Source organism: Phalangium opilio, unplaced genomic scaffold (genome assembly GCF_054372755.1).
Source record: "Phalangium opilio isolate 3A_F unplaced genomic scaffold, DU_Popi_V2 ptg000209l_1, whole genome shotgun sequence".
NCBI classification, from domain to species: domain Eukaryota; kingdom Metazoa; phylum Arthropoda; class Arachnida; order Opiliones; family Phalangiidae; genus Phalangium; species Phalangium opilio.
Window position 1 is genome coordinate 7,505,479 of NW_028324217.1, and position 19,029 is coordinate 7,524,507.

Consider the following 19,029-nt stretch of genomic DNA (forward strand, 5'->3'; position numbering starts at 1 on the left):
TACTAGTGAATGTGATCCTTCTGGGGCCAAGGGATAAGGAATTGAGAGAAGGGGGATGGGGAAGTCAAGGAAGTAAACAGGATATTGGGGCCGAGTCCGCAGAATTAAAAACTTCGATATACAATATATATGAAAGAAGTGATATCTAGTTTACTAGGGAGAAGGTGTAAGATGCCTAAGTATTCGCGGGCCACATTTCTAGTCCCCCTTTCAAAATACAAGGGGGGACGTGAAAGGAGGCCGGGCTATTTCGCCTCTCCTCAGTCGGAAAATATGACTGTAATTTTCGTCATTCGCGTCGTGCTGACGTGAGTTTTCAAGAACCAATATGAGATGCTGGTTGTAATTTAGGGGTGGCGGGGATTAACTCCGGACCTACGTTTGGACTGGAGATAAAGCTGGAAATGTGGCGAATTTATTTAACTTCTCCCTAGTAAACTAGATATCATTTCTTGGTATAAGGAGACGGGCTTCCGGGGTTAGAGCTCTAAACTATATAAAAATAATGTTTTGATAAAAATATTGCCAAAGATACATTTAGTTCTGTTTGATGTTGTTTAAGAAGAGGTTATGTGTTTCCGTATTTGGAAGTTGTGGTTTTAAATGTGAAAAGTTAATTTTTGTGCACGGGGTGTTTCTAGAAGGTCTGTCAAAAAAGGGGAATGTTCTTTGGGCGATTTTGAGTAGAAAATGTTGTATGACATTTTGCCCCAATGATCACACTTTTCAAGTAAGATGGTCCAAAGCATTTTACGGATGACCCCTTAAATTTAATTAACAAACTGAAAGCCAATGCTAAGTTAATTAAGGGGTCATCCCTAAAACACGCAAATCAGAACTCGAAAACAGTGGCCCGGATGGCAAAATGTCATAATAACTTTTCGACTCAAAATTGATTTCCCAAAGAACATTCCCCTTAATTTATGGCAGACTTATCATAAACACCCTGTTTATTTGAGAAAGGTTTTTTTTTGTTATTTATGCAAATTATAATTCGTTAATTTGCGAATTTAGCCAAATTGCATGGTTGATCATATCCGTAACACCAGAAGTAATATAAGGGACTAGAAGTATCGAGGCAACCAAATTCTTGATAACACACCAACGGTTGGCCCTCTGGTAGCGGTTTCTGAATTTTCCCTCCAAAACGTGAGACGCTCTCGGCAGTAGACGGCCGAACTAGATTCAAGCGCCCGCGTCCGTGTTAAAGAGGGATAAAATTAAAGTGGATCAAAAACGGCAATTTTTTAAGGTACTGATAATTGTACCTTCGAAGGTCGTTGGTCTTTTGGTTATTAAAAGGGTGACTTAATTACGAACAGTATATATCGACTCGCAGCCCTATTTTGATTGATTGATTGATTGATTGATTGTTAATTGGGGACACCACAAATTTATAAGATATGTTCCATAAGTATGTCCCTACCTATACAAGTTCTTAATGCTAGACACTTACAGCTCGAGCTAGTTCGAGCCTTGGTTCGAGAACGACAAGCGAGAATTGACTACACGCGGTTTGGCGGTCTATCTTCCTATTTAGTCTGTACTAAGCCTTTGACAGCGTCTCACCAGGCGTCGCTTTACGAGAATCTCTGACGTTTCACCTACGTCACTTCATGAGAAGCTCCAGTTTGTAACCAGTGACAAACTTATGAAAAATATCTTATGATTGGGATAGTGTACTTTAATTTTATACCTTAATTAAGGAAAAATTGGGGCCATTTTCTCTTAATGCACCTGTGGTTAATTTAGGTCATTTTATCGATCAATCGAAGATTCATTCCTTCGAAGCATTCTTCTGGTAAATCGGGGGTTAATTGGGGTCAATTGTCTAATCGATCAAGGGCTGATTATGAAGAATCTTCATCAATAAAGCTAAGAATAGACCATTTCGATGCAACTAAAAGGGAAAGACAAGGGGATAAAACTCTGCCTTCCATCTCGCTTTTTGGCGCCTGCGCTGTAGTAATTTGAATCGTGAGAGTGCGCAGAGACTGCAATGTATCAAGCACCTTATATCCGCCTTCTTTACGTCGAAAAGGTCTATTGGAACATTCAATGTAAACATAGAATCATATTTTTGTTTTTAGAAATTTCATTTTCTTTTGTACACTTTTTATGACTATTTGTAAAATCAGTATCTATTTAAGAAAACGTTATATAACTCACTGATAAATAACGCCTAGTCCAAACTCTCAGCTTTATCTACAAAGCTTAGATTTTAAAGCAGATTTTTTAATGTTGACGATATCCAACACTTTTCTAAAGGTTAAAACAACTTTTATGGCGTTTTTAGAGCTTCTGAAGTTCTGCTACTCGCTAAGCCTTGGTGTGCTCAAAGGGCCAAGACTTAGCGAGTAACAGTGCTTTAGAAACTTACAAACTTAATATTCAATAATAGTGGATTTTACATGAGAAAGGTGTAGTACAATGTAGTTTAACTTCATAAATTAATTAAAATAATAACGCCGAAATTAAGAGAGCGAGCATTTAAGCGGGCTAATCCATGTAGGGAGAAGCGAATAATTTCCATTTTCAAAATTTGTTGCAAAATAGAGTTAGGCTTAGCGAGCTGAAATTCCAACTTTGAAAATTGACTGTAAATTAACACGAAAGTATTTTTGGGAAGTTGCACTACTGTTTTAATGCACATTTTAACACCCTTAATCAATTAAAAATAACCCTTTTCTACTTCATTTTCCCCACAAACTTAGCACACTGATTCATTGTAACCTACAGACGGGCTTTACGACTTTTGTGGCAGAACATGCCATTCGCCATCTTTTTTAAATGGCAAAACGAAAATTAATGAACACATTCTGATGTGCAACGCCCGGTTCCTGCTCTGCTGTTGATTTCGCTATTATTTTACAAAATGGTTCATTATAAAGATTTACTGTTGGGGTTTAACATACTCTTGCTATCCGCCATCTTTTAAAAATGGCGGCACGAAAATTATCAAACAAAAATATCCTGACGTCCAACGCCGGGTTCTTTGCTGCTAATCACAAATACCTGCATTCGACCACCTTATTTGTCAGTATTTTTTTTCGACGCTAAAGTAAATCCTTTCTTGGGATAAAAAGTAAACAGAGTGAAAAGAGAAGCTAGCGAAGAAATTTCATTGGATTTGTTTTTGATCGTTTGGTAGACTCGATCCCTTTTAACCCCTCCCCTTTAACCCTCCAGACTTCAGTCCCGAAATTCCCGATATGACGCCAGATTGAAATTGAAACCCCGGAATATTTTTCTCATTACAAGCTGATGTTTGCTCCTTCGCATTACATCAAATACCACCATCAGTTGTCTGTTACGCCAATGCAACGATATCCTCAATGTAGGCTTGGCTTCACTGAAAACACACATCGGTCTTTAATATATGTTTATATATGTTCAAGTTCTGTTGGTTCAATGTATCCCATTTAACGTGACTATTGATTGAGATGGGTATAATTTTGCTAAAGAAGAAAGCTCCTTTAGCCTTCTACTGTATTACACCACTGTTACAATGAATAGAGAAATTCATCCACTTGGAAGCTGTTTTATTTTGAAAATACTATAGGCATATTTTTATATTTTATATTTTTTTCTCAAAAAAAGTATAAAAATTTGAAATTTAAATTTTATGTACAGGCTTGGGTTTATATTTTTATTTTTTATTTGCAAACCCGCTTGCTATAATAGGGAAATAAAGGCGTATGAATATGTAGTATAAAATGACGTAAGGAATAAAGTAGTTTTGATGAACTGTGCTTGTAACCGTGTGTGTATTGTGCAATTTGTTCGGATGGAGTTTATATTGAACTGTTCTAACTTCTTACTAATGAGCTTGCTTTTTAATGACTGTACTTCAGACAATTCTTTTGATAAATATAGAGTAATGGCAGTTTCCCAGGTTTGACTGTATTAAGGTCTATGGACAAATAACATGGGGTGCTACTAGTCTATACCGAAGTTTTCAAAGTTGCTACACACATTTTCGTTATCATTCGATGTGAATTTCTTTTTGTATTTCAGATAACATAATACCAGGGATAGATTTAATTTTAGAAGTAGGAATGGAGAACGGTTAGTATTTACTTCAGTCCGACTCATGTATAGAGCCCCTCCCTCCAACACGTAACGAAAAGTTTAAATTATTTTATTGGCTGGCTCACTTAAACTACGTTTTGATGACGTTGCTGACGGGGACGGGGAAAAACAAGTAATTTTCTTCTTTCATACCCCCCCTTTCCCGTGGAAGGGGATCTGGGACTTTGACGTGCGCCCAGATTACTCTGTTCTCCATTCCTACTTCTAAAATTAAATCTATCCCTGATTAAACTAAAGCCGCGTTTACCCGAGACAATTTGAAACCGTGTAGGCCTTTCCTAAACGGTTAAAAACGGCTTCAAAGTGTCTCGTGTAAACGGGGCTTAAAGGCCGGGAAACGGCGAGAAGGGTTCTTGTCAAACTGAAAACCGTGCATCGAACTAACAATGGGCGACCGTGCTTCAAAATTTTTAGGGGTTCTTGTCAAACTGAAAGCCGTGCAAAGCGGTTCTTGTCAAACTGAAGATAAACAATGGACAGTCTCTTAAATGGGGGATGCAAAAAGTCGGGGAAACAAAATTTAAGAGACTGTCCATTGTTTATCTTCAGTTTGACAAGAACCGCTTTGCACGGTTTTCAGTTTGACAAGAACCCTTCTCGCCGTTTCCCGGCCTTTAAGAAACTGAAATCCAAGTCAACAAAATTTAAGGGGTCATCCCTAAAATACTCCCAATTATAACTTGAAAACAGTGTCCTTAGGATAAAATGCCATGGAAGTTACATTTTCGACTCAAAATTCATTTCCCAAAGAACACCTCCCGTAATACCCTGTATACAAAGCAGTTTCATTTCAAGAAATGTTTTCGGTTATTTGTTACAATAGCAACCATTTACTTTGCTCAAGCAATCGGAACCATTCAAGCACTTATTTCAAACGATCATACTATCTATTGTATGTGGAAAAAGCGAAAAAACCCGAACAAACCTCAAACAATTCGAACCGTAACCCTTCCAAGAGGTGCTTTAAAGAATCGTTCAAACCATAAACCTATTATAGTACTCAACAAGTATGGGTCTAAACGATATTTGCTAGCAATATCATGCATCGCAAGTATAACAAGCAAAATCAGCAGTCGTTTGAAAATATGTATAATTTTTAGAAGCCATAAGTATGTCAATCGTACAGCTTAAAAATATCGTAAGTTATATATATAAGTTGCCTCTAAAAGCAACTTGCTTTTCATCAAATACTCAAAACTCGATCAAATACGGTTATCAAATACCTATAGCTATATTCACACTTGCACGGGAGTCGGTTGACAACTTGTTTGACCGTGCAGGTTTGGAACCCTATTTCATACTAGTTCAAAGCGATTTCAACAGTGTTGGTTCACACCTTAAGACGCTCCTGTTAATGCTGTCTGCTTAAGCTTTCGTTGGTGCTGTCTGCTGTCCGGTGATAATACAATGAACAATAGTCTCACCCCAGGTGAAATACCCTCAGAAAATAGAAACTAACCTCCAAAGCCGGTTTAAATTGGTTCGCGAAGCAACTGCAAGAAACCGCGTTTGTAATCAGACTAACTGTTACGTTCACACTTAACTTTGGAAGCGTTTTGAATCGCTTCAAATCGGTTTCTCGTGTAAGTGTGAACATGGCTTATGGGTATACTAACCCGCATCCTTCATCAAAATGGCCTATAGTCAAAAGTAACGTATTAACAATAAATATAATTTTTCCCATAGACCGATTCGGAAACCAACAAACAGAGGCGAGGACGCCTTTTGGGGTATTCTACCTGCCACAAGATGGAGCCCAAGTTTACTACACGCGGGAGGCTAGCCAATTTGCACTGCCTCTAGCGGTACTTCTTGGCTGGAGGGATAATACCCTAATGGCGGCCTCGACCCTGTGAGTTGGTTTCCCTGTATGTGATTACCGAAATAGTCTATTTCAGCAAAGGTAAAAATATTAAAGAAGGTTTATTCCGATGTTATAAAGAGGTTTGATGTGAAAACAACATGGAGAAATTCCGAGTAATTCTAAAACCATATCAGTCCTTAATTGGTGTTTTATTTACTGGCTTTTCCTTAAAAGCATAAGTTCATAATATATGTTCATAAGTTTGTCACTGGTTACTGAGAGTTTGTCATGAAGTGATTGAAGTAGGTCATAGGTTCGAGGTAAAGCGATGCCTGGCGAGGCGCTGTCAAAGGCTTAGTACAGACTAAATAGGAAGATGGAGGTCCTGTGAAATTAACCGAGTGTACGACTTCAATTGTCGCTTGTCGTTCTCGAACTAGCTCGACTTGTAAGTCTAGAGCCAGCATTACGAAGTATAGGTATTGTCATACTTATGGAACATATCACTTATAAACGTAGGTGAACAGTGATCGCTTTAACCAACGATTTAACAAACACAAAATCTTTTGGCGGAAATATTGTTTTCCTCTGTCATACTTCTTATTGTTACGGTACTTGCTATGTTATTTCTCCTCTTTTTTCCCCTTCGTATTCGGGACCCGTTTCGGCAATGATGAAACTGACCATGCGGAAATAGAAATCTTTGAAGAAATAGAAGGGTACTGCTGGACTCTATATACACATACAACTCTGAACGGGAATGACCGCACCGTTTTCCTCTATTAGGGTCGCAATATTTTTTTTTCACCCATTCCTCAAGTTAACTTCGCAGGCTGCGCTGCTACTGCCGATTTCTTATGCTCGTTCCGCGTTCTTTACGATCTTGGACAGGGGGTCAGACGAAGGGCTAGGAGAGAGGGGTCAGCTAGTACGCGCCATTTTAAATATTTAGACCAAGGGGTGGTCTAGCTTTTCGTCAAAGGCGACACTTTCATAAATTTGAACTATGACGCGCGCCAGAAGTTTCAAATTTAAAATTGATACCACAGAAATAGCTGGTTAAATATAATTCGCTCTCCGTGCTTTCCCCCCGTTTTCTGAACGAGAGAAAAGTATGAATACTTTCTTTGTTGGTTTAACGCTCGCGCATGCGCATTATCATTAATCCGAATCGAGTACTCGTTCAAACTAATATTACTCGTTTTCCAAAACGAAAATTATTTTGAGTACTCGCTTTTTCAAATCGAGTACTCTAAAATTCTATTACTCTCTTTTATCAAAACGATTAACCGTTCTCTAAATACACGTGGAAGTCCAAAAATATTGTAGTTCTAGTTTTACCTTTAAAAGTACACTTCTGCTAGATAAAGACCAGAAGTAAGATAAGGGCCTAGAAGTATCGAGGTAACCAAATTCTTCACTTGGCGAAAGTGAACATTCTTGATAACACACCAACAGTTGGCCCTCTGGCAGCGGTTTCTGAATTTTCCTCCAAAACGTGAGACGCTCCCGGCGGTAGACGGCCGAACTAGATTCAAGTACCCGCGTCCGTATTCCTCGGCTTTAGGTTGAGGGGAAGGGGGTAGGAAATGTTTTTTGGAACTCGACCAATTTTTTTCTCTCAAGTGGTGGGCGCGATGGAAGCGGCATAAAATCCTCAAATTCTTTCACTAGTGCCAGGATCTATTACCAATGCTAGAGAACTTTACTTCTAGTCCCTTATCCTACTTCTGTAAAGACTCTTGAACATTCCTAGAATTGAAATTGTCTAAACAAGATGGGCAAGCTGATATATCTTGATCCACATGCGTGTCAATTTCTTTCTTTTAGGGGTCAATGTTTGGGGGCCCGTACCTGTGAAACTAAGTATTTTAGACCCCATGTTCTTTGACACTTTTCACTCAGCTTGACCCAAAGAACAAGCACTTTAATTTTAGGCAGACTTATCAGAAACACTTTGTCTATTGTACACATCATTCTGTACATCTTCTGTTAGCCGAATTTAGACTCCCAGCATTGCCAGAACGTTTTAGAAGGAACGCTTTTACACACTTCCCCAATTTGAACTCGTATCCGTGTCCTTGTGATTACCTAAGTTTTTCACACATCTTTTGCCCGATATTAAATGTATTATTTTGGATTTCAGAGAAATTAATTTTGAAAGGTTTCTTTACTTGGAGATAATATGATTTTATAGCCTGCGTCAAACGAGGTCACTAGAATAGACTCCTATAGACAGCGAAAAATAATTATTTGCAGGATAACAATGTCTTAAATCTACCACATGGCATAAGCATACACCTTTCCAGCAATATATTATGTCAATCTTGTCTATAAACCCTAGATAAGTCTACCATAAATTAAGACGGATGCCAAGTCTGCCGATGTCTACTACATTGGAAATTGCTCAAGCAACACCACCATAGACATCTTGACAGCGTACCTAGAAAGTATGAATATCACTATAATCAATCTCAGGCCCTCGTCAAAAGAGAATAAAGATAATATCAAAAACTTCATACTAAATACCACAACAAAGGTGGAACACGTACTCCAACAAGAAATATGGCCATGCGACGTTTCCTGTGCTAAGCTGGGAAGCGGTATTACTAAAGAAAACAAGGTCTGGGGTACTAATATTGAGAGTGACCTGTTACAAGGTGCAAATGGTACCGTATGCTACTTGTTATCAAACTTCTCTCCTCGCACTGAAATCAGCGATATTCGAGAACACTTAATAGAACTCCAAATACAACCAATCACAGTGCAGATAACCGAGCAGAACCGATTTCTATCAACCTTCAGAATCGAGTGCTCCCGAAAGGCAGAAAGACTCCTGAAAAATAGAAGAAACTGGCCATCTGGAATAAACCTTAGGAAAATAACCCCGAACCTGGCATCAATAGACGCCATAGATCCCGGAGAAGTATGATTGATTGATCAAAAAGTAAAAAAAGGACTTAAAATTGGACACCTCAATATCAGAAGCCTTAAATACAAAATACTAGAAATTGAACACCTGCTAGTTACCAATGACATCGACATCCTCGGACTCACTGAGACATGGCTCCTATTATGCCAGATTATCGGCTACAGACTGTGGCGCCAGGACCGAATCGGGAGAAAAGGGGGTGGAATTTGTATATATTGTAAAGATAATTTACCTCTAACTAAACTTCAACCTAACTCGAACACCCCCACCCCCGTGGACTCAGAATTGGAATCAATGTGGATCACAATAAACTATAAGAACTCGACCAGCCTATGCGTTGGGATAGTCTACATACCGCCCCAAAGTAGTGCGCAGAACACCTTTTTGGATCTTTCGAACTGTATTGACTCCATTTACCAACGGGATAACCAAGAGATACTTATACTAGGAGACACAAATTGCAATCTACTAGCAAAACCTCAATTGCCAAAAACCAAGACTCTTCTTCAAACATTAAACAAATTTAAACAACTAGTCCTACAACCAACAAGATTAACTCTAACTTCATCTACATTAATTGACCATATCTACACGAACTTCCCCCATCGCATCTTGGAAGTGAAAATAGTCCCCTGTAGTGTCTCTGATCACGATCTGACCTGGGTTGTCAGGAAAAAGTCCTGTCCAAAAGTCCATAAAGTTCTGAAAGACGTGCGAAATCTGAAGAAAATTAACACTGACAAATTCACAGCCGAACTACAGGCACTCCTATCAACAACAGCACAGACCTTTCGCACTCCGGATGAAGGTGTCCACCACCTACAATGTACAATTACGAATACTCTCAATAAATATGCCCCTCTCAGAAAAAAATTTGTAGCTGTCAAAAACTCCCCATGGATGACCCCTTCTATTAAATCACACATGCACCTACGTGATATATACAAAACCAAAAGTCGTAAGCACTACAATCACGACCATTACTCTGGCTTATTTCGAAGACAGCGGAACCTAGTAATCAAAATTATCAGGGAACGCAAAATCAGTTACTTCAGAAACAGCACGCGGGAAAGCAATAAGTCCACCACAATCTGGAAAACCCTAAAGCCATTTCTAAAATTACAAACTAATAAACCAATATTACGACTCGACTACCAGAACGAATCCGTGGATGACCCATTAGAAATAGTCAACGCAATGAATAGCTATTATATAAACGTAATTGACAATCTACTCAACATAGAGGACATACGCAGGGCAGACAACCATACTGAACCATCTAACGCAAGCCACGCTAACACTTTTGACAAATTCCACTGCGTGACTGAGACAACAGTTTTCGCCGCTCTGAAAAAAATCCAACCGGACAAGGCAACTGGTACAGATGGTCTGGCCCCCGCCCTGCTAAAAGCATTAGCTGCGATAATATCCGCACCCCTTACAAATACAATCAACCTCTCGTTTGAACTTGGTTCATTCCCCGAGCAGTGGAAAATGGCTAAAGTATCCCCAATCTTTAAGTATGGTAACGAATTCGAACCAAAGAACTATCGACCCATCTCCGTACTACCTGCCCTCTCATTAATCACAGAAAAACTAGCCCACAAGGAAATTTACAACTACCTGGAAAGCCAAGCCATACTCTATGACCTCCAATTTGGCTTTAGAGCTAAGCACTCAACAACTCATTGTATCTTCAATATGCTAGAAACAATACTGCAAAAACTTAACAATGGGCTATTTGTTGTATGTGTCTTCCTCGATTTCTCTAAAGCATTTGATACCGTACAACACAAGATATTATTAGACGACCTTCAACGATCAGGACTAAGCGGCTCTGTCCTGGCATGGCTACACTCATATCTACAAGAACGAAAACAAATAGTATACCACAATGGACATTCATCGGCAGAACTAACAGTTAAAAATGGAGTTCCCCAGGGCAGTGTGCTGGGACCATTACTTTTCAACGCCTATACTTCACAAATTCACAAGTCCTTAAAACATACTACAGCACTCGAGTACGCTGATGATACCGTAATCCTAGGAGCAGATGCAAACGTTGACCACCTCATAAAGAAGGCTGAAGAGGACATCACAAACTTAAACACCTCACTAATATCAATAGGGCTTGTCATTAACTTTGACAAAACTAAATACATGATTTTTGCTCCAACAAGAAGCATGAGACTTAGCACAGAACCCATCACCGATATGTACAACACGAAAATATCAAGAACAAGACAATATAAATATTTGGGACTCTGGATAGACGACCAACTGAATTGGGACGAACAAATCACATACGTTATGAAAAAAGTACGAACAAGACTATGGCTGATAAGACCTCTTCAAACATACCTTGACTCAGACACGCTACGATTGATATATAATGCATGTATTAGGCCAATATTCGACTACGGTAACATCTTCTACTCGCATACTACCAAAAGAAACCTCAACAAATTGCACTCCCTATTCATATCTAGTGCACAATTGATTACGAAGACTGCTAAATACTCTTCCGCTACACGTGCCGTAGAAAACTCGAAGATAGACTCTCCAAGACAGACGTACCTACAGAATTTATTAGCCTTCATGTACCGCATAAAACATAACCAAGCTCCACCGAGTGTCCTAAACTGGTTCTCTGAACCAGAACACAATCATCGAACCAGAAATACGAATAACTTTTTCGTGGAATCTTTCACAACGAGATTCCGAACCAAAAGTACCAAATTTAATGGAGTCTCGCAATGGAACTCCCTCGATAATAATATGAAATCACTAACGTCAATAACTCTCTTTAAAAACAGAATCAAAGGATACATAAACGAGACTCTATCTTAACCAATGACCATCTTAACTACATACATCATCGAATCAAGGTTGATCGAACTCTAACACCTAGTGATTTTATACCACTTTTATACACTTATATATTCATATATTTACTATTTATTCTCGTTATACTACACCACTTTATTTTTAACTTAAGTCCCTCTGGACATCTTTGTAAACAAGTTTCGACTTAAAGATTGATCCATAATAAAAGTCTATTATTATTATTATTATTATTATTATTATTTTCTTTTGTGAAATTTTGAGTCGAAAATGTTCTATGACGTTTTTCCATCCGGGACACTGTTTTCGAGTTATTATTTGATGGGGTATTTATGGATGACCCCTTAATTAAATTTGAAATCACTGTCTTAATCAGTTTATTAATTAAATTTAAGGGGGTATTTATGGATGACCCCTTAATTAAATTAGAAATCACTGTCTTAATCAGTTTATTAATTAAATTTAAGGGGGTATTTATGGATGACCCCTTAATTAAATTAGAAATCAATGTCTTAATCAGTTTATTAATTAAATTTAAGGGGTCATCCGTAAAATACTATTTACAATCTTATCTTGAAAACGTTGGCCCAGACAGTAAAATGTCATAGCAGGGATAGATTTAATTTTAGAAGTAGGAATGGATAACGGTTAGTATTTACTTCAGTCCGACTCATAGCCCAGGATAGAGCCCCTCCCTCCAACACGTAACGAAAATATTAAATTATCTTATTGGCATACTTAAACCTCGCTTTTGATGACGTTGCTGAAAGGGACGGCAAAAAATACGTAATTCCTATTTACCTCTGTCGCTATGACCCACCTCTTCTTTCATACCCCTACCCCGTCCCGTGGAAGGGGGGTCCGGGACTTTTACTCGCGCCCAGATTACTCTGTTCTCCATTCCTACTTCGAAAATTAAATCTATCCCAGGTCATAGAAATTACATTTTCGACTAAAAATCACCCAAAAAACCTCCCCCATCATTACTTTTAGAAACACCATAACTTGAAATTAAAAAGTTCATCTAAAATTCTCACTCACGAGAAAGTTTTCAAAATTCCCTGTAAACAATCCAAAGCACCAAATGTGTATGAGAGGGAAAGTATGACAGTGGCCATAGACCCTGTGTTAAAAAACGCGGACATCAAAGTTTCGCCAATAACTATTTAGTTTACTAGTGACTGATGGACTTGCAAACTCGCGACTGAAAGTAGTTCAGACATTTATGCTCCTTGGTTTAACCATAGCCCACTCGATCACGCGCATCACGACGCAAGCTGCTCGCGCTATAGCTAAATTACCGAGATTTTTCTTAAACGTATCTAGTTTTATGCGCTCTTCCATTGCTTCGATAACCTTACTTAAATCCATATTATACCTTCAAATATCTTTTAAAACATTTCCAGCTACTCTGTCCTCACAATAAACACAAATCGAGGAAGTTCTAGCATACACAATAGCAGACGACGGTAACCGCGTAACCGCGAATTACCACAAGACCTATTTTAAGAGAGTGAACAGATCCAGTATTGCTACGCCAGTAAAACGGTCAACTACGGCGTAGTATCCTACCCCTTATTTTTGCGCCTTTTCGAACCACACACCCACTATAGCTTTGAGAAGAATGTATAGCTAGCTTTTCTTGATAGAAAAAAAGTATATATTTACTGTAATAGTTCTATGCCGGCTTTCTTCTTGTGTTCATTCTTTTCTTGTGTAGGATGGGCTCTTTTTGATGTACGCCGTCTTGATATCGATTGTAATTCCCTCGGGCTATTGGTTGGGACATTAGAAAAGGGTCCAGCGATGTTTGGGAGGTGGGGGAGGGACACGCATGGTTTTTGTATGTCGTTAAGGGTACTTTATTTTATAAGATATAGTTTTGATACTATGGAGTTTTTTTTTCTTTGGAGGTTGAAATAAATATTTAGTTATGGTGAAGTTTTACGAAATGGTAGCTAGATGAAGTGGTTTTCTATGTATTTTATCGATTTTTCAACTCTGGATCTCTGGTTTATCGGTGACCGATTGAATATTGAAAATTGACTAGGGAACCTTGACCGGTCGGTGATAATCGTTAAATATATTTATATGACAAGGGTAAAAATCATTTTGCAATTTACTCCGTGTGGTTTCCAATATGCTAAGGTTGTACAGCACCCGACAACGTTCTAAGGCTATGCTGTGGTTAGTATGCGTAAAAACTTACCAGGGATAGATGTAATTTTAGAAGTAGGAATGGAGATCAGAGTAATCTAGGCGCGCGTCAAAGTCCTGGACCCCTTCCCGGGACAGGAGAGGTTATGAAAGAAGAGGCGGCTCAGAGGTAAAATGTAATTACGTTTTTTTCGCCGTCCCCGTCAGCAACGTCATCAAAACGAAGTTTAAGTGAGCCAATAAGATAATTTAAAATTTTCGTTACGTGTTGAAGGGAGGGGGCTCTATACTGGGCTATGAATCGGACTGAAGTAAAAACTAACCGTTCTCCATTCCTGCTTCTAAAATTAAATCTATCCCTAAACGTATACATTAAAACACAATAAAATATTGCCACAATCCCATTTTGCCTTGAACCACTCAAAAAATGTTGAAATACCCTTTTATTTCTCAGAAAACCACCTTATAACTCATGAACTTATTAAAACAGATCTTAATCAATCTGCAGGTCTCCAACAGCGTCTAGACATCATTTTAATATCAATTAAAAGTTTTAAAGTTTATCGGATCTCCATCAATAACACCTGTAGCTCTTACCTCTTTTCAATAAATTAATAATCGTTATATATTTGGGAAACAAATATGAATCTACCTATAAATCTACAATACATTAAACAACACATTTAAATTAGCAAGGCACGTTTGGTTAAATATAATCATGAAGGTAAATTAGGAGAGGAAAAGAGGATGCTCTATCCCTACCCATCCGACAGTCCTTCCACTAACACGTGGAGAGAATGTTTCATATTTTTGTCACTGGTTAGTGAGAGCTTGTCATGAAGTGACGTACGTGAAACGTCATAGATTCTCGTAAAGCGACGCCTGGTGAGGCGCTGTCAAAGGCTTAGTACAGACTAAATAGGAAGATGGACTGCAAAACTGAGTGTAGTCAATTCTCGCGTCGTTCTCGAACTAGCTCTCAGTGTCTCAAGCATTACAAAGTAAAGGAAGTGTCATATTTATGGAAGATGCCTTATTAACTTATGTCTGATAGAGCCGATCCTGTCTTTTCATCTCCTTTCTATTTTCCTCCATGATATAAATCTGCTTACTTAAGTTAGAAAATTTATGAAAAGAGGTTTTGAACGTATAATGAGGTCTTTGGACAATTGCTTAATTATAAAATATGCCTTTGAGCTAAATGAAAGCGTTAAATTTTAAATCGGATCCTTTAATTGGAAACATTTTAAATCTGGTTTACTTCAAAGGCGTAATATTTTTGGAGCTACCGGGTATTCAAAGAGCTCCTACTCAATTATCAGAGAGAATTCGTGATTAAAGGCAACACGTGCCTAAAAAGAGTTTTCCGATCGATTTACGTGTAATAATTCGACCTTCTGTGGATTCCAGTGTATAGAATCAGGGATAGATTTAATTTTAGAAGTAGGAATGGAGAACAGAGTAATCTGGGCGCGCGTCAAAGTTAAGAATACCCTTCCCCGGGATGGGGAGGGAAGTTTGCATAGGCGTAGAGTTCTATAGGCCCGAAAAATTTGTCATCCATAATACCGAAATCGTGAAGATAGTGACCTCATAAAAATAATTTTTGCGTTTAACTGACTGCAAAAAACCATTAAAACCACTACGAGCAGTGTTATCCAAACAGAATAGTTTTATTTTGTTCTGTAAAATGTAAACAAGACGACCCAAGGGCTGGGCCATAATAGTAGCCACATCGTTATCTACTTAATTATTCTTACTTCAATAAATTTACTTATGTTATATTTGTAATAGTGCGACATAAACAGAAAACCCGGTTCTGAGAAGCTTTTGCTTTTAAAATTCCTCACGATTTCTTTGAATGGTGAAATAGAGGAGTGGGATTGAAAGCGTGAAATACTTGTCGACGGGTGATAGGAATTTTAAAGGGACTAGTTTGCTTCTCATTTTACACGTAGTCTACAGCCTAAGGCAGGGAATTGTTAATGAAGTGTACTTTTTGTTTTATATCTATACACTTTAGCTACTACTTATATGAAAGGTCCTTATAGTTATAGCATGTTTCTAGGTAGTGGGGTTTGACCTGGACGTTATTTATCAGTCAGTCAGTTAGGATTTTTATTTCTATAATTATGGATTAATGAGCAGAATATTTTTGAAAATGGTAATATTTTTTTATCAAGGTAACAGGATAAAATATAGATTATTATTAGCGCATTTCATTCTCTCTTTTAAGAAATCTATAAGGTCCAATGTTTTAAGGATACCGCTGATCGATTCGGAGAGCGCCCTAATGGCCCTTCGCCCCCCACGGTAATAATTATATAACATTTAGAGTTTCGTCGACCGCCTGGACGATCCTTTTCTGACCCCTTGTGACCCCCCGCTGGCGTAAAAGGCGAAAGTAATTGGTGCTGTCTGTTACACGTGTCCCGAGAAACCCTTCTGTCGTTACTATCTCCGCTCTAACAAAGACGCACGCTAGACTACATAGCCAGATTTCTAGTATCGGGTATCGGCACCGTTAGGCCTTGGTAGAAATAGTTTGATATAAGGGATGCTGTTTGTCTCTTTATCGGTTCTTTTTACCCCGCTGACAAAAGGTTTATATACGTATGTGGTGTGGTAGTACTCACTTGTTGTTCTGCTCTAGAATTTCGTCTCTGACCGCTCGCACAAAATCGTCGTGACCTCCTATTTGAGAGGTCACGATGGAGAAACGGAACCAGTCGTAGCGTCGTAAGATGCTAAGCATGGCCGCTGATTGGTGTTTGACCGAGGGCGCCATTTGTAGGACGTGAGAATCGGATATACGCTACGGGAATGCAATAAGATATGTTGGATTAGATTTTCATAAGGAATTGGTACGAGCTATATACAGGGTAATTTTCATAAGTCTGCCATGAATTAAACGGTGTGTTCTTAGGGTCAAAGTGAGTGGGGAAATCTCATAGAACATGGAGTTTGAAACATTAAATTATAGAGATATGCGCTCCCAAACTTTGATGTGATTGGCCCCTAAAGCAAAGAAATAGACTTGTGGAGTAATATCTAATTAGCTTAACGTTACAAGCGTACGCACACTTCAACCTATTTAATTGTAAACTACTTTATAACACGGAGCTGTATTGTAGAAGGAGTCGTTTCCCCTCTACTAAAAGAAGCTAGACCTTATTTGTCTCTAAAAAGGGGTATGAATTTTGACCCTCTCTCCAAACCTAGGCATGAAAGATGGCCGCAAGCTAAGGATGTTGAAGAGGGTTAAGCCTCGGTCTTTTGTGTATCGAGTTCGAGTGACTGGAGTTTTCCAAGCGTTTGGAAATCTTATTTAAGTTTATATCTTACTTTTATTTCTATTTATATTAACTATAATATCTAAAATATTCAAAGAGTTAAGCCGGGAAAGAAGAAAGCGACGCCTTCTTTAAAAGTTAAACACGTGTTCTCCAAGAGAAATGAAGTCAAGGCTCGGCATGCGCGAAAATGATGCGCGGAACACTAGTACGCTAATGTCTAGACCTAGAGGCCTAGTCTATACTCCTACCAGGGGTAAATAACGCTCCTACAATACACCTCCCTGTTTATAATTACGTTCCACGGATTGAACACTATTGAATTCTGATATGTCTTACGCGACATGTGTGACTATTTCTTTATTTAAGGAGACAATCAATGTTTGGCAGTCCATATCTCTGTAACCAAATGTTGTATACCACAGTTTCATGATAATTTTCACTCTTTTTTACCCAAAGAACGCATGCACCCTTTATTTTCTGACATACTTATCAAAAACAGCCTGTATAAATAGGCTTATGCATAAGGTCATTTGGTTGTTATATCAGACTTTAGGACAGGAAATGATGCATGGTACTTCTTTTCTGAAGCTTTTGAAGGACTTCGATGGCGTCAATTAAGAAACACGGGAGACATTAGACATTTCACAGGGTTAAAGACATACGATGCCAAAGTGCTATTGGTATAATTGGTGTGTGTGAATTTAGCGAGCGAGGCGATTTGGGGCCTTGTACGTCAAATGTGATGCTGTCGCTAACGCTGTTTTTCAGCGATAAGACGTTTCAAAGATCTGTGTCTTGAAGAAACTAGATTCTGAAATTTCGATCGGTGCCCTGAGATATTTGAGGTCACAGATATTTCTCAAATACAGTGTCTGTCTCTGGCGAAATTCAATTGAAACGGTTTTTCGAACACCTCAGAAGTTATAGTTTTAGATAAAAGGAAACCATTTTTTTAGCAAAATTGGCTTTGAAAACCTTATAAATATAAATTCGGGAGTTGAATTCTGTTTAGGCTGTGATATAAACAATGTTAAATGATAAAATCAGAATAGGTAATCATCATTTAACCATAAGAAAATAATATATAGCTCCCTAGGGAGCTGTATATTATTTTCTTATGATTTAACAAATCTTTTCATAATTTAACGAATCTTTTCATAATTTAACGAATCTTTTCATAATTTAACGAATCTTTTCATAATTTAACGAATCTTTTCATAATTTAACGAATCTTTTCATAATTTAACGAATCTTTTCATAATTAAACGAATCTTTTCATAATTTAACGAATCTATTCATAATCTTATGAATATTTTCATTATTATGAATCTATTCATAATCTTATGAATATTTTCATTATTATGAATCTATTCATAATCTAATGAATTCACTCATAATTTAATCAATTCATAATTAAATCAACTAAACCATAATTTTATCAACCTAAACTTGATATATAACACCTTTTCTAGGTTATAATAACATCAAAACTCGAATTAATAAAGCTATTCTCGATAGTCTATTCTCGATTTAACCTCGAGTATTCATAATTTAACCAGTCTATCCATAATATACCCAGTCTATCCATAATATACCCAGTCTATTCATAATATAACCAGTCTATTCATAATATAACCAGTCTATTCATAATATAACCAGTCTATCCATAATATAACCAGTCTATCCATAATATAACCAGTCTATCCATAATATAACCAGTCTATCCATAATATAACCAGTCTATCCATAATATAACCAGTCTATTCATAATATAACCAGTCTTTTCATAATATAACCAGTCTATTCATAATATAACCAGTCTATTCATAATATAACCAGTCTATTCATAATATAACCAGTCTATTCATAATATAACCAGTCTATTCATAATATAACCAGTCTAT

The 19,029-nt window shown here is 37.8% G+C and overlaps 2 protein-coding genes across 2 annotated transcripts in view; one reads left to right on the plus strand and one right to left on the minus strand.

Annotated features, from left to right (window-relative positions):
* Positions 1–19,029, minus strand: part of LOC149618785 (glutamate receptor ionotropic, NMDA 2B-like) — a 274,821-nt gene that overhangs the window by 146,439 nt on the left and 109,353 nt on the right. Inside the window, exon 3 of the mRNA XM_089853956.1 lies at positions 16,466–16,644. Coding sequence (XP_089710082.1) covers positions 16,466–16,644 — 179 coding nt within the window. The remainder of the gene's footprint in view (positions 1–16,465; positions 16,645–19,029) is intronic.
* Positions 1–19,029, plus strand: part of LOC149618789 (ATP-binding cassette sub-family C member 1-like) — a 245,074-nt gene that overhangs the window by 70,285 nt on the left and 155,760 nt on the right. The gene's annotated exons all lie outside the window — the stretch shown is intronic.